Consider the following 23,622-nt stretch of genomic DNA (forward strand, 5'->3'; position numbering starts at 1 on the left):
AGACTACACTCATTATAACCGTAAGATTGCTACAATGACTTACAATATTACTACACATTGTAAATCCATAATAAAAAATTCAATTTCTTCCTGTGTTAAAATCATGCCGTTAACAGCCGTTTCAAATTAAAATGAATAATCGCTTATTTAAAATTTTAAAGCATTTAGAAATTGAAATCGCAGATTCCAATAAAGTCGCAAAACAATTGCATATTTTGCATTAACACAAACTACAGAATAATAACATACCGCCCCTCTCACAAGACTGACTTCATCATAGCTAATCCTTATGGTTATAGTAGTGGAAATATTTTTTTTTACATAGATATACTTATATCTTATTTAATATTTTATCAACATAAGTTAAAAAAAAAAGATATACTTACTTATAATATGCCAAAAACATATTTGGTTTAGAACAAGTACATATATTCTCATTATAAAACTATATTATTAGTCCCGGTAGTTTCCCTTTATAAAATGTTACAGGAGTTATTTACTATGTTCTTGCAAATATAACCAAAATAATTAGTTTCGCAGCTTTGTAATTTTTGTTGTTGAACTAAAGAAAGTTTTATGTAAGTAAAACAAGAACATAAGCAAGCAAACGAGTTACAGTTTAGTGTCATATAAGAAATGCTAATTATATGTAACAAAATGAGTATTTTGCATTAGAAAAATTATATTATGATGATATATGATTATTTAGTTACCTACTGAACTTTTGTACCTATGTTTACTACGTCTTATATTCAAGATATAGCAAATTAAATTTTATATTGTTAATGGTAAAAAATAACATCTACTCTTAAGAAAAAATGTCACAATTTTAGCATTCCCAGTCCAGTTTATCACTTGAATCAACTACCAACATTTATTTATTTTGACTGTCTTCTTTTATTGTATGTATTGGATGGGTGTAAGATTATAATTTGTCAAAAATAAAGGAGCGTTTTCCTCGTCTAAATTTAAGTAAATTTTCTTGTATAAAAATTTGTGCTTAAAGCCTTCATTTTTGAAATATGAGGTCCCAAATATTAAAAATATATATTACGCCTAAATATCTTCTAAGCAAATGAAGATACTGAAACGACATTTTGTCAAGTCAAACCAATAATACAGATGGTTACATTGTCCATAAAAATTATGGCACCTTATATCTGCCTTACTGGTTTGAGCCGAGATTTCATTTTTTCAAGTTCAATTATTTTATTTATGTATTATTATGTATATTTATGTAAAAGGAAAAAATGGAACGGTTGTAGTACATTAGAAATAGAAAATGATCAATTCTTGTTTATCAAACCCGTGTACAAGACAAAACTTAAGGTACAGTTTTAAGCTTTATCTTTTTGATCATTGAAGATAAATCTTTTCATCATACAGTGAAGCATTTGAAAATTTAACTAACTGTAAATACAAAGCTAACCCATCCAATGAGAAGAGCGTACAGCTTCTAATAGTACCAGACTCAGTCTATAAATGTAAATATAAACATGTTCACAGAAAATATAATGCAATAGAAATGTAAAAGTTAAAGAAATTCGTCAAAGTAGAAACTTACCCACCAAAGCTTAGCCTCTGGTTTTCAGAGAAAATATGTCTGGCTGAGAGAGTGATTTTTTGGTTGAAAAGGAGAACTGACATTTTTTGGAAATTAGTAATAACTGTTATGTATATGAATTCAATGTAATTTTAGACTTTAGACGATCTGGAGGTCCTAGAGTTCAGTCAATTGTTATATTTACTATGTTCAAAACATACCACTACGTGCTCTTCTGGAGTGAAATTTTGGCGTTTCACTGACTAGAACTCGGACTAGAACTTACACAAGTTATTTTCTTCAATCACAATACTGACTGGATGTATATTGTAATTTTACGTCCAGAATGTGAAATTATTAATTTAACAATAGTTTGTGATGCAAGTTGCACTTTGCACTGACTAAGAAACTAGGGGGACTAGGGGGAATATGTCAATAAGCATGAATGATTTGATCCTTTTAAGTTCATAGGAAAATATGGAGTTTTCAGCGCTGACGAGGCACAACTATTCAAATGTCATGTCACTTTAGTTTTTATAGGATTTATAATTCTTTCACATATTATAAAACAGATCATTTCCTGTACTATAACCTTATTGTTTTCTCTTAATTCCCTCAAATGTGACACTTATGGTCACAATTCAATCAATTTTACATCAAAAGACTTTCTGTTTTCTTACTCTTAACTCTTGTTAACACATAGGTGACCTAAGTTTGGTCCTTCTAGATCAATGATCCCCAAAGTGGTCTATATCGACCCCTAGGAGTAGACTCCGAAGTGCAAGGGGTCCATGCCAGGGAAAACAAAAATTGGAGATTCATGGGGTGTCAATGAGGATCTACAAGAATGAATCCCATTAAATGAAGCAAATCGTGACCAAAATTTTGGCCTTCCGTAAGTGGAATAATTCGCATAATACAGATAGTATGTGCCGCCCCTTTGAAAGTGGACGACTCTTATAAGCAAATTGTTTATAATTCGCCTTTGTGAAGCCAACTTGAAAATATGAGGTTCAAATCGGCTGTCATTATATCAAATTTAATGTGTGTCTATAAATATACTTTACTTTCTAACGGCCATTCATTCGGCTTCACCGAGATCTAATAACGAAACACTTTTAGTCGACAGAAAAACGTGGTCCGTAAAGTTAATATTTTGTCCAAGCACCATTTTTGTCTATAACACTTTGCAATCTGAGTGGCATTGATAAAATTAATGTTCTTGTGTAATCCTCAGTGATGTTACCCCATGCGTTCTCAATTGCCTCCCAAAGTTCTTCGGCCTTAGCTGCACAGAGAAGTTTCTGTAGATTTTTTTCACAACATATCCCCAGGCGTTCTCGATAGAATTGAGGTCAGGGGACTTTGAGGACCAAAGTAAAACATCGATGTTGTTATCAATGAACCATTCTGACGCAACTCTTGAGGTGTGAATTGAACAATTATCCTGCTCTAAAGTGAAATTCTGAGGATACAGCATGGTTACGGATGGCACCATAACATTTTCCATTGTGCGCACATAGCTCAGTTCAGTGAATCGCTCTTCCATCCTCCAACAACCACCAGGCCCTTGGCAGCTTATGCAAGCCCAAACGTTAATGAAGAATCTTCTGCTGCACTGTGTGAGTTTCACATAAAGCTCTGAATACTTTGTATTCTCCGGTCGGTAGCCAAGGACAGAGACAGGACCATTGGAGCAAGACTGAAAACTTTTCTCGTCCGAAAATATAACATTCTCCCAAAAGTTGTCTGATCCTCCCACAAACTGTCTTGCAAACTCTAACCTCTGTTCTTTGTGGTGGGGAGTCAATGCAACTTTATTTCTGGCCACATAATTCTTCAGCTCCAAATCTTTCACCCGCTTCCTTGCAATTCGCACTGATCCAGGAAAATTTGTCTCAAAGGAAGCTGGTACTGCTGCCATGTCAAAAGGATTTCTTCTTAGGTGGTCAAGGAATAGATTATCTTTAACGGTGCATATTTTTCGACGCCCACCTCCATGAACATAATGCACATGATCCTCCGCATTTCTCTTTGAGTTTAAATATGCTGTTCTTGCATACATGTAGATCATCCGCAACAACTAACCATTCTGAAGTAAAGTTATAGCTCTCACTTTCTCTGGTTCCGTTAAACACAGCATCTTGAATTACCAAGCAAATTACTAATGACACTGACAAATAAAAACTTGTCATAATAAGAAAAGTAGACCACATCACATTAGAAAATTAAATCGTCCACTTTCAAAGGGCCGGCAGTGTACCTACCTACGTACTTACATAATACTTTCTTATAATAGACATATAAATTTCATATGAACTAAAAATTTTTAATAATTATTATTATGGACTATCGAGAGAAAGATAACTTTTCCATCCTCATACCTCGTGGAAAGGTATTTCAGCGTGATTGCCAATCTTTTTTGTGTAGTTGTTTCATGTTATAATTTTACTAGATTTGCATTTTGTGTCGTTTTAATTAATAATGTAAAAGTATAAAACTTAACACGTCTCTTTTTTAACTTTTTCATTCTACTGTTAAACCTATCAAAATGAGTAGAATTTTGTCAACTGTCAAAAACAGACTTGAAGTTAATGAATTTGTAACAATTCAGCATTAGAAAGGCGGGAGGGGTCTACCTTAACAGAAAAAATTGTCACATGGTTTACGAGACAAAAAAGTTTGGGGACCTCTGTTCTAGATAAACAGCAATCTGAACAATTAATAAAAAACAATATCAAAGGATGATCTTCAAATGAATGAAATGAAATGAAATGGAAGAATTTTGGAAAAGATGATTTATGTCAAATTGATATATGAAATCATCCTTACAATTTTCTGTCTCGTTTATCTGTTTGGTTTCCGGACACCCTGTATATACACAAGATACGAACATATGTTAAAAAGTGACACCTCTTCACACAGTCAGCACATCAAAGTTTTTCTAAATTAGAAACATTATTTTAGAATTTTTTGGAAAAAAAAATTTCCAACACTAACGCCCTGTAGCGACTAAACGAAAGAACTTTGAATAGGGGCAAATTTATCGTCGTATGTTGACACTAAAAATCTGTGATAACTTCATGTACATGGAACAATGGAGCATCTAGTACATGCAACCTTTTTCTATATCCCTATATCAGCTATTTTAATATTTTATTTTGCAAATTTCATTCAAAATATGTTTATTGTGAAAGTTCCCGTGAGCGACGTAATCCTCTAAAAAATAATACGGGTCCCACACATCAACAATCAGTTTAATTTCCTGCAACCAGCACTGACTTATCTAACAGCATCACTGGAAAAAACAAACAGTTTCAACCAGTTACAACATGGAAATGATTTGACCAAAATTTAAATGGAACAAACACCAATTGGTAAAATTTATTTAAACTGAAGAAAATAATAAAACATATTTTACAGTAATTCCTTTTATTCGATAATGTATTATCAAAATGGATAAACATACTCAATTCAGTGATCAGTAACATGTATATGAATATACTCCTGTATAAATCATAAATATTAGGATTTAAAGAACTATGTCAATATATACAAGAAGAAATATATACAGAAATTATATTTACAAAATATATCAACCAATAATCTGCTCATAACTATTCTTAAAAATATATATTAAAATTATAAAACATTCCTGACAGTTTAAACAGAAAAACATGATACCTAGGATCAATATCAACTATTCAAGCAAGATACAAATATTCAGGGCAGACAATTCACTTTTGTAACTTAAATATCAAACTTAACACTGGCATGATTACACTAAATATAAGAAAAAATCGATCAAGTAGTATTTAACTTGAACAGAGCAGCCAACGGGCTGCCCGAAGATCATAGCCAAAACTTTCGAACTGTGTCAAAAGTGGAAAATATATCTAATTTTCCTCGTCATCTTAAAGGTTTTCTTTTGAGGACAGATCACTGTTCTTATAGGTACTATAAACGTATATGCGAGGCATATCCACAAAGTAAAAGTCCTAAGACTCTGATGCTCTGTGGTTTTTGGGAGCAGAATGCATTTGTCTCAGTCAGTTGAGAACAGTTATTGTAGTGGCATGTTGAAATGAATGACGCTATTCCAGATCACACCAGCTGTGAGGTGGCGTAATCCGGTTTTTTCTTGCAAAAGAGAAAGGCGCCATTCCAGATCTCGAAATCAAAACTGTTTATGAGGATGGTGTAATGAGTCGTACAAATGCGTGCAAGTAGTGTCATGAACTGACAGAACGAATGTTCATGATGAACAAAGGAAAAAAATCATGGCAATTGTTTTGGGACTGTAAAGGGATTCTCCTCATTAACATTTTGCCCCAGAGGGAAACAATTAATGCTGCGCGGTACTGTGAAACCCTGAAAACACTTTGGAGGGCGATACAGAACAAAATAAGGGAAATGTTAACAAAGGGAGTGTGCTTGTTGCATGACAATACACATCACACACAGCCAACGCCACAAAGTAACTCTTGGATTCATTCTGTTGGAACATTGTCAACCACCTTGCTCACAACCCAGACTTGACACCTTCTGATTTTCATCTTTTTTCTTCTCTGAAGGTGTTTATAGGAGGAAAAAGGTTGTCTACTAACGATGAATATATAAAATTTTCATACACTGCCTTTTAAATTTTTTTTAAATTGAGTACTTTTTGTGGATATGCCTTGTATAATATTTATTTGCTTCACAGTCACTTCCATTTGAATAAGGCACCCCCAAACTATATTCTTGATGTGCCAGTGAACTTAAAAGTATCTGTAATATATTTATTAGCACAAGTGGCACAAAAAAAAACTAATATTTTTTTCGTGTCTCTTGTGAAAATATGTTAGTTTATCATGTTTCAAGAGCCCCCTCAAAAATCAGTTGAAAAAAATTTTTTTAGAGGTCGCTCAAGATTTTTAAAAATTTCCAAAATCGTCAAAAATTGAATTTTTCTGTTTTAAATTTTTTTCTCATTATTTTATCATTGGTAGAAAAAAATCTTGATTCTGAAAATTTCAAATCGATATTTTAATTTTTAAAAGTCACTCATAATTATTTTAACTTTCAAAGTAATGTACTTAAAATGTTTTCAAGCGACCTAAAAATAAATGTCAACGAACTAATAATTTTTTTTATTAAATATGATGAACAAAAGAATAAAAATAAATCACGACACTTAAATTTAAAAAAATTAAAAAATTATAAACATTTGATACTCACAGTGTGGTAGTAAATTTTGCCTCGAGATTTTTTAAGTGTCTTGTGATTTATTTCTATTCTTTTGTTCATCAAATTCCATAAAAAAAATTATTAGTTCGTTGATATTTATTTTTAGAGGTTGCTCGAAAATATTTTAGGTACACTACTTTGAAAGTTAAAATAATTATGAATTAGAAAATAAAATATCGATTTGAAATTTTCAGAATCGAGATTTTGTTCAACCTAGAAAATGATAAATAACGAAAAAATATTTTAAAAAATAAAAATTCACTGACAATTTTGGAAATTTTTAAAAATCTTAAGACCTCTAAATATTTTTTTTAGCTGATTTTATGAGGGGGTTCTTAAAACATAATTAACATATTTTCACAAGACACGAAAAAAAATATTTTTTTTTTGGGCCACCTTAATATTTATCACTGAAAATTCATAATTTTTTAACTAATTGGCCGCTAAAAACTCATCAGAATCTTTAGTTCTATAAGTTAACAACTTATTGTGCTGTTGATCATACTAAAAATGATTTAAACTTCAAAAACCTAAATATTAGGTGTAAACATTATTAAAAAGAAAACACTTTTTTAAATTCTTAAAATCACTGTCTTTTCGAGTTATTTTTTATTCCAGAAGTTCAGAATTTACATTTACTTTTTTTTCTGGAACTTTCAGAGCTGGATTTTTGTCCCAATTATTAACAACTATGTTATACAATAATTGTTATTAAATAATGTTCTAATAAATCATTATTTAGTCATATTCAAAATTTTAGGCGTTTAAAAAATGCATGCAAATTAACACCACACTATAACAACAAAATACTGAATTTGATATAGCTTTTCCTAAAGGTAATGAAATTATATTTTTAAATAAAAATCTTTCCCAATAAACATGAAATCAAGAATTTTTTAGTGAAGATATCACAAAAAAACAAAACTGTCTGCACCCTACTAAATTATGTTAGAAAAATAAATAAAATAATTTCGGTATCATACAATTTTTTTATATGAAAACTCTAAACAGTTTAATAGTGTAACAATTATCTAAAAACAAATTGCTACAGTGTTACATAACAATAGTTACACAAGGTATTTAATCGAAGGAGCACGAATGATACCAGTTAATCTTGAGACCAAAATATGAAAAAGCCAAATATACCTTAGTCTACAGTTTCTTGAATTACGTGTTACAGGGTGTTTAAAAAAAAACACTTCTCCAACTGTGAAACCAGTCAATTAATCATCTATAAATTTTGCATGAGCTAGAATAATATCACCCTTTATTACCTGAAAATTTCAACAGTGAACATCATGGCACTTTCCAAAATTAGAAAAGTTACAGGGCTGGCTAAAATTATATACATTGTATAATTTTAGTGTTTCGATGATTTTATTATTTATAAAAATTAATAATTTCTTTCATTTCATCGATGGTTTCAGAAATGTAATAACACGTCACTGCAGTTAGACAGGATGATCCATAATAACGATACAGCACTTAATTTTGGACAACAGTAGCCAAAATATTAACATTTTGCTAATTATGACTTTGTGAAACATATATGTGAAGACACAAAATAAATGTTAAAGCTGAAATATTTTTTTCTTTGTAATTTAGTGTGTTTGAAATTTCCCATGAGTGTTGAGAGGTGAGGATTATTTGAGGTGTGAAATCATAACATAATTTCAGTTTTGCTTTAGCTTGTTGGGGATGATATGTTAAAGTTTTAAAAGGGTCATAACTTCTCTACCCCATTGTATTACTTTTTTTACACCTTCTTAATAAAAAGGTATACTTGTTTCAACTTTCTTTCGAATGATTAATCTTCTATATATGTATATAAAAATCAATGTTAGTCTGTGCGTCACTCAAATACCACTCGATCAATTTAGCTCAAATTTATAGGTAATGTTCGACACAATACCAGAAAGGTTTAGAACATAGACCACCTAGACTGGCTGTGTCTAATTTCGATGCACGGATACCAGTGAATGCAAATTGTGGGGAAGTGGAGTGTGCGAAGCAATCTGAACCCGCTTACTTCGAACGGGTCCGGATTAAGCAATATTTTAAGTTTTTTAATAAATAATACACAATTTTATTTTTCTGTAGCTTGGGTGTACTGTTTTAGTTATTAAAAAAAAAATCTTTTTTCTATTTCTTAAATTGTCATTTTTCTTTTTTAAATGACATTTATTTTTTGGGGTTTATCTTATTTTTGTTTTATTTTTTGAAAAAATGATCTTGAATCTTTTCATTATCCGTGGTACTACTTAGGTCAGAATATGACGACTATTGAGGCTGTTCATAAAAAACTATTAGTGAAAATAATTTTTATAAAATTATGTGGTAAGCATAAAAATATTCACTAAGTATTGGGAGAGTCCTACATTGCAGTCCAGGCAAATGTTACAGCAGTGTTCTAGATCAAACTTGAACACACTGTGCATATACATTAGGGTGTCCCAAAAAAAACGAATATTTTTTTTTGTGTGTCTTGTGAAAATATGTTAGTTTATCATGTTTTAAGAGCCCCCTCAAAAAATCAGCTCAAAAAAATTTTTTTTAGAAGTCGCTCAAGATTTTTAAATATTCCCAAAATCGTCCAAATATGAATTTTTTTTTCTCGTTATTTTATCATTTTCTAGGTTGAAAAAAATTTCGATTCTGAAAATTTCAGATCGATATTTTAATTTCTAAAGGTCACTCATAATTATTTTAACTTTAAAAGTAGTATCCCTAAAATGTTTTCGAGCAACCTCTAAAAATAAATATCAACTAATAATTTTTTTTTATTGAATTTGATGAACAGAATAGAAATAAATCACGAGACACGAAAAATTTTTCGAGATAAAATTTACTGCCGCACTGTAAGTATCAAATGTTTATAATTTTTTAATTTGTTAAAATTTAAGTGTCTCGTGATTTATTTCATTCTCTTGTTCATCAAATTAAAATAATTATGAGTGACCTTTAGAAATTAAGATTTTTTTCAACTTAGAAAATGATAAAATAACGAAAAAAAAATATTAAAAAAAATTCAATTTTTGACGATTTTGGAAACTTAAAAATCTTGAGCGACCTCTAAAAAAATGTTTTTGAGCTGATTTTTTGAGGGGGCTCCTAAAACATGATAAACTAACATATTTTCACAAGAAACACGAAAAAAATATTCGTTTTCTTTTTGGCCACCCTAATGTACATATAAAGTATAATTACTTATTATTTCTGGTAGATTTAATGTGGGAACTGCATTTTTTGCTAATTTGCGGACTACATTTTAGTTGAAAATAAAAAAATTTTCTTCAGAGTGACTAGAACATATACGTGAAAATTTTGATGGTACCCAATCCTGTTTTTTAAAAGCTTTCACCTACCTGTACTTTATGTCAACATCCTTTGGAAATCAATAAAAATTGAAATATTAGATTCAAAAAATCGAATCAAGTATAAAAATTTGGTGTAATTATTTATTTTACCATAAAGAGGTGCTGAACATGAATTTGAAATTAATTTGGGCTACCGACAAGGCTCCCAACTGCCTTCATCATAATCGCCCTATAGCCAGTCTAGGTGGTCTATGGTTTAGTAAGTAGTTTGAGCAATTTCCGATAGGTGGCGCTGTGCATTATTACTATACAATATTAACAATGCATTGAAATTTTGTAATAATGGGGATACGAAGCAAAGCACGATTCAATTAAACAAAAATAAATATTTTGTCTCCTTAGTTGTACCACTAGCTATTAAACATGTCAAATTTGAAGATAATTAGTCCTTTGGTTTCACAGTAAAAAACAAAAGTGTGTACTTTAATTTAAACGTCTTGTAACTTGCTAATAAAGCAACTTTGGACTATCATATTTTGGCTTCTAAATCATCTGATAGCACTTGTATTCCTTCATTTATACACGCCATATTTATTTAAACAAATCAGTTTAAACATTTAAGGAGTAGGAGAGGTAACCCAATTTTTATATGAGATTGATGGGCATTACATCGTCATAACTAACATTTTCCTAACTACTCACAAATTATTATCCATTTCTCACACTCATCCTAGTTTTTCCTTAGCAAGATAAATACATGTTACATGTAATATAAACATCGGCTTCTACGTAAAGGAAAATAAATTATTTAAGTGGAAACTAGGTTATTTTCACTGGTATTAGTTTTAACTTCTGGGTCCTTTTTGTTCAGTTTGGCCCAAGTGTCACCGAGCGCCTTAGCAAAGTGGTCGTCCACGGACAACCCTGTGCTATCCATCAGTTCGATGACGTTGGTTGGTGTCTTTGGGGGTGATTTTGGGGCACATTGCTCTTTGGTGAGGTTGTTGTTTTGGAAGAGAGTGTGGTAGTCGTTACCCAAAGATCTTCTGAAGTGCTCGTCTATAATGGGATCGCACATGGAAATACCTACAATAAAAAAAAAGAGTAATAATTAGGGAATGTTACAAAATCTTAAACTATACAAGATGTCCTTCAATTGCCGAACATTTTCAGGGTGTTCCCTGATCAAAATTTACAAATAAACCAAAGGTCAATGGGAAATTTGCATATAATTTTTTAAATATCTAGAAATAATCTATAACCTTACATAATCATGTAGTGAAATATTAGCAATCTCTTAGAGGTTGTTAATTAATAATTAAATATTTAAGTTAGGGGCGCAAAATAAAGGTTTAGAACGGGTGTTTTTTCGCCGAGCTAATTCGTTACGTCATTTAGTGCGATCGATAATGGATTAGATGAATGACAAGATCGGACGGCCAGACAGTATACAAAAAAATAGTGCACTTTTGTTGATTCTCAGTAAAAAAAAAAATGAAATTAGGTCTGATTCGATTTTTCTGCATGTAAAACGTGCCAAAACGACCTAAATCGTAAAAATGATTCCATTAGTTACCACTGGCTACGTTACATGAAAAACGCGCATGCTCAGGGGAGTCTCAAAGCAAAGTGGGTTGCTGTTTCTAGACCCTAGTCAAATTTATGCAAAAGAAATTAAATTTTCATGCATGTTGCCTAATCTGACTTCTTATAAATATATCACAGCCTAAAGAAGATTTGTTGACGATGGTTTTTTTAAATACTCGCTAAACTAATGGAGTGTCGGTATCTAATTTGGTAAACATTTTTAGATATTGGCAAATCATACTTATATTTATTCACAAAACAAATGGATTGTAACATGTTTTGTCATAAAAAAGAAATATACAATTTTCTTTTTAAAAATATGAGCTTAGATCCTACAGCATAAAAGAGTGATGGTAGTTGAGAAAGTTATTATTCTACAAAAATTCTGACAAAGGAAAATTTAAAAATATATAATTACATCACAGTTATATCCAAGAGTAACACGTCAATAATCTAGTCAACAAAAAAATTGCGAATAGCGAAGTTTTAACTGTAAATTAGTGATAATGCTAAGTACAAAATTCAAAAAGTTTCCGCGGTTCTGGTGGACCAATCCTTTTTTTTCGAAAAAAAAAACACTAGACAAAACTTGCTGCTTGATTTTCCCATTTTTCTACTGAATCCGAGAAAAAAATAGTTAGGATTTAAAATAATCACTATTACATTCTACATAAAAAATATTCTATAGATCATTTGCTTAATCCGCACTAGATTCACAAAAGTCTATCGAAGTTGAGATTGCTTGAATTATGCTACCGAAAATCTGTGTACCGGATTTTTACGATATAATATAATCTCAGAAACCGCTACTTTTACAAGGAAAATGATTATGAAGAAAATTGTAGAGGGACATCTCCACTACAATATACAAATACTGTAATTTGTTTGTTTTCAATGTTTTTTTCTGTTTTTCACAATTACGTTTCTCCTTATTGTGCTCGTTTTCGCATAATAGGAATTTATCTTATTGTTGACACTTTGATCCCCATAAGTAATTTTTGATGACTTCACAACTTTGTGAATATATTGTGAAGTGTCTACAGTAATAGATAACGATTTGAAAGTATGCTGTAATATTGCCTGGATTGCCGCCAAAAACTTCGGCATTGCAACGTCCATACTTATATGGATTCATCAAATTTAGTCACAGCAAGAAAAAAATATACGCAGGGAATGCAATGAGGTTGGAAAATACATAGTTGGTAATATTTTATCTCCTGTTCTAATATCTGAGACAGCAGCTCCATCTTCCATATACAACTATTTATTGTAGTTGTGAAGGAAATGTGACTTTCTACAAGTTGGACTGGCGATAGGCTTTCAGGGGAAACCACTACCTTATGGGTAGTGTAAAAATGAATTCAAATCACGTGAAACATAATTGTAAAAAAATGAGAGAAACAATAAAAATTATGAAATTGCAATAAGAAATACCGTTGCATCATTTTCCTCGTAAAAATAATTGTTTTTGAGACATTCGCAGCAGAACGCGTTACTCAGATATACGGTTGCGCGCTTCAAGCAGCCCTCAACTTCGATTGACGTTTGCGCAAATCCTGTGAGGATTGGGTAAATAATCAATAGAACATTTTTCATGCAGAATTTAATGGAGATTTTCCTTTTATTTCTGTCGTCGGAGCAACGGTTTGGCAAAATGAGAAAATAGGCAATAACAAGTCTCCTTTATTTAAGCAGTTTATCCCGAAAAGGAGTTATCTCAACTTATCAGAATGGTAAAAAGGATTCATTCCTAAAATTAGAAACTTATAAATTATTTTCGCTAAAAATGATAATTTGACTGTACTACAAGGAATGTTCTGATATTTAGGTTCAGAGATAAATGTTTCTAAAATATTAAAGTATTTAAAACATTTAACGAATTGTGAGTACTCACATAATAAATGAGATAATCAATTTTAAAAGGGAACAATATTTATTTTATTATATTACATATCTAAAATGTAACTGATTTCTTTGAATCTTTAGTGTTAGGCTACAACTACACATGCAGTATTCGCCGAATACGAATGTGTATGTGATATGTGTGAATACGATCGAATGTGTGAATATTGTACCGCTAAAATGTTTACCGACTTTAATGAAACATTTATATGTAAAAATGAACACAACAGTCATGGACGTAGGTTGCTAGGGGGGAGCAAGGGTGTGCACGGCCCACCTCAGAGAACCCTGTCTCCACCTCAGAAAAAAAGATCTAATATTATCATCTTTATCATATCGGTAAGTCGGTGACTGCGTAGACTTTTTTTTTGGAGGCCTGTACAGAGTATGCAGCCCTGGACCCACCACAAACAAAAATTGTAGCTACGCCCATAACAACAGAGTCTTTCTGGATGCTATTGTTTATTTAATTTCAAACTAATAACATTACGTGATGATATATTTTTGAATTTTATTCCAAAATTATGTCATTTTAAGGGTCAAATTATTTTAAATTATAACTGACACTCATTCTACACGATCAAAACATAAAAAAACGGTAATTTTTTTAAAAAAGATTTGAGGATATAACATATTTTTTTGTGACTATAAATATGCGTCGGTAATAGCTAAAAACAAGTACCAAATTTAGCACTGATACTTCATCAAGTATAAAGATATTTAAAAAAAACTCGCAGTGTTGTGCCCCGTTGACACAACAGCAAGAGTTAGAAGAGACACATCGCGAGACCTGGGAACTTGTGATGAGTTTATTCAGCAAACTTGTAGGTAGTTTTCGAGAATCAATAGTCTACAAACTGTTCGTATCAAAACTGAAATTAAGAACTAAGGGCGAATCTGCATAGCATAAAATTTATATTTCTATGGTCTTAAAAATTAATCGGATTCCGTCCCGTTTTCCACGTCATGCAGATATGGGAATTGACGATAAATTAAGTTCTTTACCTTGCAGATTTAACTTAATTTTCCGACAACGGAACCGATTTGAATAAAAGAAAGAAAATTGTTCATACAAGAGTGCGATATAACTCGACTATTTTGAAAGCTACCAAGTTGTCACTGACATGTTAGATTTGTCTGCTTAAGATAAATTAAAGAGGTCTCATTCACTGCTATTCGATTTCTTATTCTAGGCCAATAAATATAAAAAATTAAAAATTAAACTATTTGATGCAATATCAATCAACATCGTTTTAATGTGTCTGGTAATGAAGATCAAATGGTATGATTCTTCTATCATGTTCGTAGCCAAATTTTTATAGTAAAATGGCACATGTACTTTCATTTTACTTACAGTATTATTTCCAGATATCAGAAATTTAAAAACTGAAAGTAATTGTTTTCGAATCCATAATATATGTATTGCACTTTTAGCCTCATACATATATCTACAATGTTTTTTACTACCATCAAGCAGCTGGGTACACGATACTTAGCTACTTATAATTTTATCATTAGTCAAAGGAAAATATTTCGCAATAATTGCCAATAGATTGTAAGATTGAATTGTATGTAAATATTGTTGTCTAGTGTGATGATTTCAGTCTATTTATATAAAATTTCCTTTTGTATCCACTAGAACACTCTTCTAAAAAACTTATAAAACAGGTCTTCTTTCATTCAATTTGTATATGTTATTTGATTCTTTAATCATTTTTCATTCTTAAATTGCGGAAAATAAATAGCAGGAAACTGTTTTTGAAAAATTATTTCATATCAAAAGAAGATAATTTTTACTGTACCGTGCGAATAAAAATAGTTGTAGTCATTAGCTATGTTCCGAACCCTATAAGTATGCATATTATTAAAAATTAAATATGGAAAGTTGAACCTACAATGTAATATACTTGACGTAATTTACGACTCAAGACAACAACAATAACAAAGAATAACATTTGGCAAATATTCCTTACAATTTTTCTGTAAAACATACTTCTCTGTTGTTATGTGCATACGAACGCTATTTTTGCGATTTCACACAAATAATTTCACATTAATTCTAACATGAATCAGCCTTTATTGTAAAATTTAAAACTTGAAATGGTCACGTGACATATGTGAAAGGTTTCTGAATAAAAAAATAGTAAATTTGAAGTCATTGATATAGCATCTCTCTATCTTACCTGGTTCGGAACTTAGTTGCTACACTATTAAAATTATGTTAAATTTAATCGCTTTAAGTCGTACGAATAAGTTTTTCCGAAGTCAATTGAAAAACCAATATCACCAAGATATGTACCAGGCTCGGTCACTAAACAGCAACTCGGCATTGAAATATTTGAAAAACTTGTTCCCACATTTATTTAACCATACCCATATACAGATCTGGTCGAACAATGAGCATGCGGGCAAAGAGCAATGCGCACTGTTTCTCTAGTCCATTGCGTTGTCAAAATTCAGTTGTCGACTAGTCGTCTAGCAGTGCAGTGCGGGAATGCGGAATTTGGTGTGATTCAGATAATTTTAGTTTATTATAGGCACCCTTCTATTAATCATTCATATTACAATTGCGAAAGGGATATTTGGTTTACTAATATTATTACAACATGGCATTTTGGAGACCTTTTGAAATGGAACAATATACCATCAATATAATAAAATTGTTTGAGGACATAAATAATTAAAATATGTTGTTGGTCAAATGAACATATAATAGAAATTTTCTACACATTATATAAAAATTATTATAATTTTCTACTTTTAGCAGAAAACTTTTTTAGGGACGCCCATGAAACTCATTAAATTTGATTGCTCGTTTTTTTATGCATGTTCAACTGACTTCGGAAGAACTATACCTATATTACTTATATCTATCACAAGCAGTCTCTAGTGCTAAACCAACTTAATGGGCGTGCGATTCCTTTTCAGTTTATTTATATTGCGAGGGGTGTCCGAAAATTAACTCGTAAAAACCCTTGTATTATTAGAGATATACGCAGAAACTGTCCAAGCAGTAGTAATGTCAAACGAGAGAGAGAGAGAATCTTGGCTTCGCTTATTTATTAACAAAAGTTACCATATAATTCATATGAATATATGTTTTCAGGCTTTCACAACCCGTGCTGTTATTTGGAGTCCATGGTTTCCTGAATTATGCCGTTATATATTTACCTTGTCGCCGACAGTTGCAGACTTATAATGCGCTTCCTTAAAGTCAGCAAGAAATTTTTTACTTATTATTCTTAGGCTAGGCTCTGTAGGGGAGGACCCGCTGTCAAAACTCCTAGGCCCGCCCCGATATAGATGTCTGCTCTTGTTGGTTGTAAGATGATACGGACAGAACTGTCCCTACGGCAATAGTGGTCCTCTAAGACAATGGTTCTTAACCTGTGGCCCGCGGACCCCTGGGGGTGCGCCATCTCCTCCCAAGGGGTCCGCGAACTTTTAATCACTAATAACAACCAATTAAGAAAATGCACTATGTTGTAATAATGTAATCTATTGTTTATCTTTCCAAATTTACATTTATTGTGTAATTTACAATTAATATTTCAAACCCATATAAATTGGGACTTCGCCGCGTTTTAGTCCTCTGGCCGCCCCCACAGAGCCTAACGCGAGAACAAGGGTTAGGGATGCGCATTGTAAGTCTGTAGTTAGCGACGACGGCATAACAAAAAAACACGCTACTTTATGATGTATGCTTGAAATATTTTCTTTAGAATTATTTAATTTAACTGACAACACACAAACCTGATGGCAGTTCTTCTCTATTCGGTACTCCGTTCTGTATAACGGAAGGCCTGTAGTTCGACCTATACCCTGGATTGTTTATGGTCTGTGAATAGGAGGGTGGAAGTCCTCTTTGTCTGACGCTCATGTCCAGTGGCGTATCGGTCGCCACTCCATTCGACGTGTCGTTAGACGTTTTGGAGCCGACTCCATTGCTGCTTATACCGTTCGAGGGGACGTCCGCGTTGGACGGCGGCTCCAAACCGAACGTCTCTGAAAATTTGGGGTCCGACTTGCGGGAGTACTCGGGCAACCGTGACCGACGGTCCCGTTTCCACTTCGTTGTCTGCTTTTGGCAAGACTGTTTGGATGAATCGTCTGCAAAGGAAAGTATATGTAAAATACATTTTAAGGATTGAAAACTGTTCTTTAATTTTAAATAAATTGTCTTTATACAGGAGCAACCCCACAAACACTAAGAAAACTTTCCTCAAGTAAAAATAAGCAAGAAAGTTTATGCAGACCTAGATTTGGAAATGCACCGTTTCATAGAGCTTTTATGAAAAAAAAATAATATGGGCTAACATTACACAAGTGGGCTGCATATGAATGGTGAATGTATGTCTTCGTACTTCCAACCGATAAAGAATGACTTAAAAATGCTATGAAAGCACGATTTATCTTAACTGATGACATTGCAGGAAATGCGAGTAACTCTGCGAGTTACCTGCCCTAACCAGCATTGAATTATACTTGCAATATCTAGTAAACAGTTAAGATCGTTCATCAGTCGAACCACCAGATATATACCAGTTTCAGTCTTATTAGTCTCTATCAGCACGCCACAGGTGAGACAGCTGAGAACAGCTGAATCGTTCATCAGTACTGATAAGTCACAAACTGATATGTCTGGTGGTTCTACTGACGAACGATCCTTGCTGTTTACTAGATATTGCAGGTACGCGTACAGGTATAATTCAGTGCTTGTTGTGGCATCCCTGAATATCATCAATTAAAATTATTTATTATAGCATGAATCAATGTCAGCCTTCAGACTACGAACATAACTGTACTTTTTTTTAAAGAAGAAAATAACATACTTCTAATTTCAATGCAACTTCTTTAAACTTTCAAAGTTTTCTGTAATTCCGTTTGTTTCGAATCACTGTCTACATGTCTAGTGGTCGCGGTTTCAATTAATTATTAAAATAGAATAATGTTGTATTTTGCACTTGAGACACTGACACCTAACTTGTGTGCAAAAATATGAAATTAACATGAATTTGATAAACAGATACGTCATAAGAAGAAAAGTAAAAAAGAATCCCTAAAATATTAATTAAGATTTTTCTCCATTGTTTTCCAGGAAAAATATAAGCATGACATTAGCTTTTGTAATATACTATACTACTACTATATTACAAATATCAACACACCATTTCCACTTTCACAAACCGCAAATTGGGTACAGGAAAAGATTTAAGCTAATTCGTAATAATACACAGATACGCTATCTACAGCAAAAGCTAAACCACAACCTACTGAAACATGTAATAACTCTTCTATTTAGCAATAATGCATCGTTCTTACTAGCACCTATGTTCTTAAATTACCAATGGTAAAATTTGAAAGAATTTCCGAAATTTTTCCGTGATCCACACTGTTGTTAGGTGAAAAATGGTCGTATCGGGAATTTAAAAAAGGCATTTTGAAGCTCTAAGATTCTAATTTTTAGATATTTCGCTAGAAATCTCTAACCTCTCCTTCAGTTTTACAAAACACTGTACGAGGATATCTTTGTAAATCTGGATTATTAGCTTGGTAAATACGACTTGCCAATAAACAGTTATCATGAGCTTATTTACTACACCATATTTACTAATTCTTCTTTGGAGTAATTCATTTCACAATTGTTACTGTAGCTTTTCTATTAAACCTTATGTGAATCGAAAATTTTCCAGATTTTCCTTTGACAGAAGCCTACTATGTTATTTTACATACAACGTGTCCCAAAAGTATGGAAACAGCACAATAACTTTCGAAATATGCATTTTGAAGAAAAATGATTCAGACAAAAGATTTAGGATTTTTCCCTCGCTATTCAAATTTAAATCTAGATTTGACCTTGACCTTCAAGGTTATTTCAAGGTCAAGTCAATTTTTTCAAATAGGATGCCCTACTTTTGACCCCGGAAATGAAGAGAGGAAAATTTTACGTTCAGATATGTCATTTACGCCAAATTTGGTATAGAGGGGTTTTTGGGGTCGCTGACTACGAATCTGAAATTTGTTTTTGAGGAATTTTAGTCCAAGATGGCGGACGCGGTTCCAAAAACTTAACCGATTTACGCCAAATTTGGTATAGGGGGGGTTTTGGGGTCGCTGACTACGAATCTGAAAGTCCAAGATGGCGGACGCGAATTCAAAAATCAACCGATTTTTGCCAAAATTGATATAGTGCGGTTTTTGAAGGTGAGGGTCACGGTCAAATCAAGGGTCACCGTCAGATAGCCAGGGAAAAATCTTACAACGTTAGTTATGGTATTTTTTTTGCAACCCGCGCCAAACCATGCGTGACCTTGATTTGACCTTTAATGACCATCAGAGGTCAAATTCGGAAAATGGTCAAGGACATATCTGAACGTAAAATTTTCCTCTCTTCATTTCCAGGGTCAAAAGTAGGGCCCATTTGAAAAAATTAACTTGATCTTGAAATAACCTTGAAGGTCAAGGTCAGGGTCACCATTGAATAGCCAGGGAAAATCCTAAATCTTTTGTCTGAATCATTTTTCCACAAATTGCATTTTTCGAAAGTTATTGTGCTGTTTCTATACTTTTGGGATACCCTGTATAAGCTATTTGTAAACTTCGCATTTTTTCATAGAAATTAGATTTCATGAAAAACTAATGAATTTTGGTATAGGATCAGGTATAGCAAAGTTGTAGGGAATTTAATTCTGCATCTCATGGTATGAAAATATACAGGGTGATGCATTTAAAAAATTCGAGATTTTTCAATTTTTCAATTGGCAATTTTGACGTGATAGTTTGGTCACCCTGTATAACGCAGGCCAGTTTTTTGAGCATGATACGGAAGAGTCATCCTTACTAAACATCTGATAATAAAATGGGCTCAGTAGCTAATAGTATAACCTGTCAGTATCATAAAACGTAAGCAGCCAATATCGACTAGAAAAACCTTTCAAGCGAGATATCTCAAAAACTGTGAATATTTGAATTCTACACAAAGTACCCTTTATTTTTGATGTAGAATCCGAAAATAATATAAAAAATGTGTTTCCATTAAAAAAAACAAGGTTGATGTCTGGCCAGGAAAAGTGGAACACCCTGTATAGTTGAATATATTTTTAATTTGTACATTTCGAGAAATGTGGCAACACAGTAAAAAGAAAAATCCATATATTCCTCATTTTAAGATAGATATTGGATTTCCCGGACACGCTGTGTAATAACATATTTTTCAAAACAAGAAAAGAAAAAGCGAATTTAATACCAAGGAGAAACAAGTCTATTTATCATATTTTAAATAGGGTTTTTCATAAAAGTGGCAACAGTATTAAATAATAAAGGTAAAGAAAACACAATTTGCCATTTATACCAAAAATATAGTGTTTAGAAATCGCAAATATATAACGATAGAATGCAATACTAATAAATATTTTCAATAATCAAATTCATTGAAACTACAAAATAAAATTAATAATATTCAAAATTGTTAAAACTTATTGAGAACCTCTGGTATCGTCCCCGAGCTACATACATAATACATGAAAAGAGGTGAATATTTGTGGCCTTAAATGGTGTGTCGTCCGCTTTTTTGACCAGTTTATTTGAAGCAATCAGAAAAATTACTAATTCAATTTTAACTTTCATTGCGAAAACGTGTCTTTTATTATCAAAATTTTTATTGAACAAATATTTAAGTTATTTATTTTACTAAATCCTTAGTTTAACTGTGTTTTCTTTTTGAGAAAGGACAATGTGTTCATGTAGTGTGTGTATTATTAAAATGGCCAATCAAACATAGATCAGACCGATCAGACGATGTTTAGTTTCCGAAGAAGTGGTGGCTTTTTAAGACTGGACAAATAAAAATTTACCTTTTATCTTTTATAGACAGGTGTGAACCAGAAACAGTCAGGGATGGGCAAAACTAGGAGTTAAAGTAACATACCTTACGCATCTTGATTTAAAATTTAGACTTTTTTTAATAGAAAATGTCTTACATTTTATTTAAAATTACTAAGAAAAATGTTAACTTTTTTGTGTAAGTCCAACTTTTATATTTTGGTTATTTTGGTTTTAAAAACGTAAGAAAATGTCACATCAAGAAACATGAAACAAAATTATATTGTAGTAAACAATTACTCTGGTGACTAAAGCTCTGTCCAGTATAGAATTGCATCTATCCGCAATACCTAGTAAACAGTTTCCTGACTGAAATTTTCTCATATTTCAGAGAGTTCTATGACCAATTAAAGTTTAGTCTGTGCAGATTAAGGACACCCTGTAGATATATTGGGTGCAAAAGATGATTCCGCTAACTTGAATTAAAGGAAAAGGGAGTGCCAAATAGCCTCAGGAGAGAAGGGTCACACAAATATCGTGCCGGATGTGGATATTCCACTTCGTTTTCAAAGCCAATTTGTTATGGTCGGCCTTCGTAGGTCATCACGTTCGTACGGTCATTAAAAAACATCGCTGCACGCATCCCCCTTAAAGCCCAGATCATTGTGAGATACATAAGGCGTGTGTGCCAAGAAACATCACAGTTATTTTGTTTACGACTTGGCAAATATTTTCAATTGAAAAATTGCGCCACGAATTTGCCAGCAAAGTAATGCGACAGAAGCTGTAGCAATTTGTGCGTGTTAATACTAATAGCATAGTTGTATGCAACTACATACTCAAATCTTATTATTATTTAATGTCGGAGTTTTCAGGTCACAAAAAAATGTATAAAAATGTACGCAGCATAGTAAATTTTACTGATGTCTTGCTTATTTATACACTAGCTCACATAATTGCAATGTTTACGTAGATACAACTGGTTTTATCAACTTTTAATTTTTCATTAATTCTTATTAAATACTAATGATAAATTTAACCAAAAAAATTAGCTTTCCCATTTGATTATTTATTGTATTGATAAACATTACTATTAAGGCGTACGCTTTTTTTCATGGTAATTGGTAATCTTGAGAAATGCATTTTTTTACGAACAACTGAAGATAATGAAATTCTAAACAGGATTATGTATTTTCAATCTGTCACACATACATTCACATCGTCCGATGGCGCACCATTTTTTTTTCAGAAATAAACCACACTCCTTTAGTTCCAAGACTTTTTCTATCTATCGTCTTTTTTTTGTATTTTCAACGATTTTCAAGTTTCGTTTAAGTTATAAATAAATGAATTTAGGGGAGTCAAATTAGTCTAAAACATTTTTTTCAAATATTTTCCTAGAGAAAAAAATGTATATAGGATAAATAGTAATGGTACCATTAGTTCTAGCTTAGAAGAAATCTAATCCACACCAGCAATAACTAGTAAAGAGTTGATGAATAATACTTATCTAATATAAAAACGATACATCAAAATATAATTAATTCAGAAATACATATATAGGTACCTGACATAGGTATATTTGTTAATTATTAAGTCCCAGTACTTTGAGTCTCGGTTAAGCCTTGGTTAAGTAATCACATGATTAGACTGTACAGGGTGATTCGCTATATTTTGACCCTTCATTAACTTTTTAATTTTAAGAGTTATAAAAAATGTGAAATACAAAAGTTACACGATTTTTTATAAAGTTTTCGAAAATGACAGTAGAAAAACAAATGAAGTGCAAACAAAATGGCCGGGGATGTTGGCAGAAATGCCTGAAAGAGGTCTAATTATTACAAAATGTCTTATTTTCTTAATAAAAAACCTTCTTTTCATTTTTTAATATGATCTCGCTTATTGTTAGAGGTGGACCTAATAAACCCTATATGACTATGCTGGACAGGGAACGTTCTATCCAAATAAGTAAAAATATACAGGGTGTGCGGCCATTTTGTTTGGACTTCATTTGTTTTTCTACTATCATTTTCGAAAACTTCATAAAAAATCGTGCAACTTTTGTATTCCACATTTTTTTATAACTCTTAAAACAAAAAAGTTAATGGGGGGTCAAAATATAGTGAATCACACTGTACATATACTTATTTATTTTATAATAATATATTCACAGTCTAATCGCCTGATTAGTTAATCAAGTCTTAACCGAGACTCAAAGTACCG

At 32.0% G+C, this 23,622-nt stretch overlaps 1 protein-coding gene across 3 annotated transcripts in view; it reads right to left on the reverse strand.

Annotated features, from left to right (window-relative positions):
- Positions 1 to 9,947: 9,947 nt before the first annotated feature.
- The window catches only part of LOC108913224 (transcription cofactor vestigial-like protein 4), a 52,008-nt gene continuing 38,333 nt past the window's right edge, over positions 9,948 to 23,622 (reverse strand). For all 3 annotated transcript variants that reach the window (XM_018718744.1, XM_018718743.1, XM_018718742.2), the window contains 2 exons: positions 17,332 to 17,688; positions 9,948 to 11,175 (listed from right to left, as the gene is read on the reverse strand). In XM_018718744.1, coding sequence (XP_018574260.1) covers positions 10,898 to 11,175; positions 17,332 to 17,688 — 635 coding nt within the window. In that variant the 3' untranslated portion in view covers positions 9,948 to 10,897. The remainder of the gene's footprint in view (positions 11,176 to 17,331; positions 17,689 to 23,622) is intronic.

The sequence above is a fragment of the Anoplophora glabripennis genome, unplaced genomic scaffold (assembly GCF_000390285.2).
Source record: "Anoplophora glabripennis isolate ALB-LARVAE unplaced genomic scaffold, Agla_2.0 scaffold793, whole genome shotgun sequence".
In the NCBI taxonomy this organism is placed as follows: Eukaryota; Metazoa; Arthropoda; class Insecta; order Coleoptera; family Cerambycidae; genus Anoplophora; species Anoplophora glabripennis.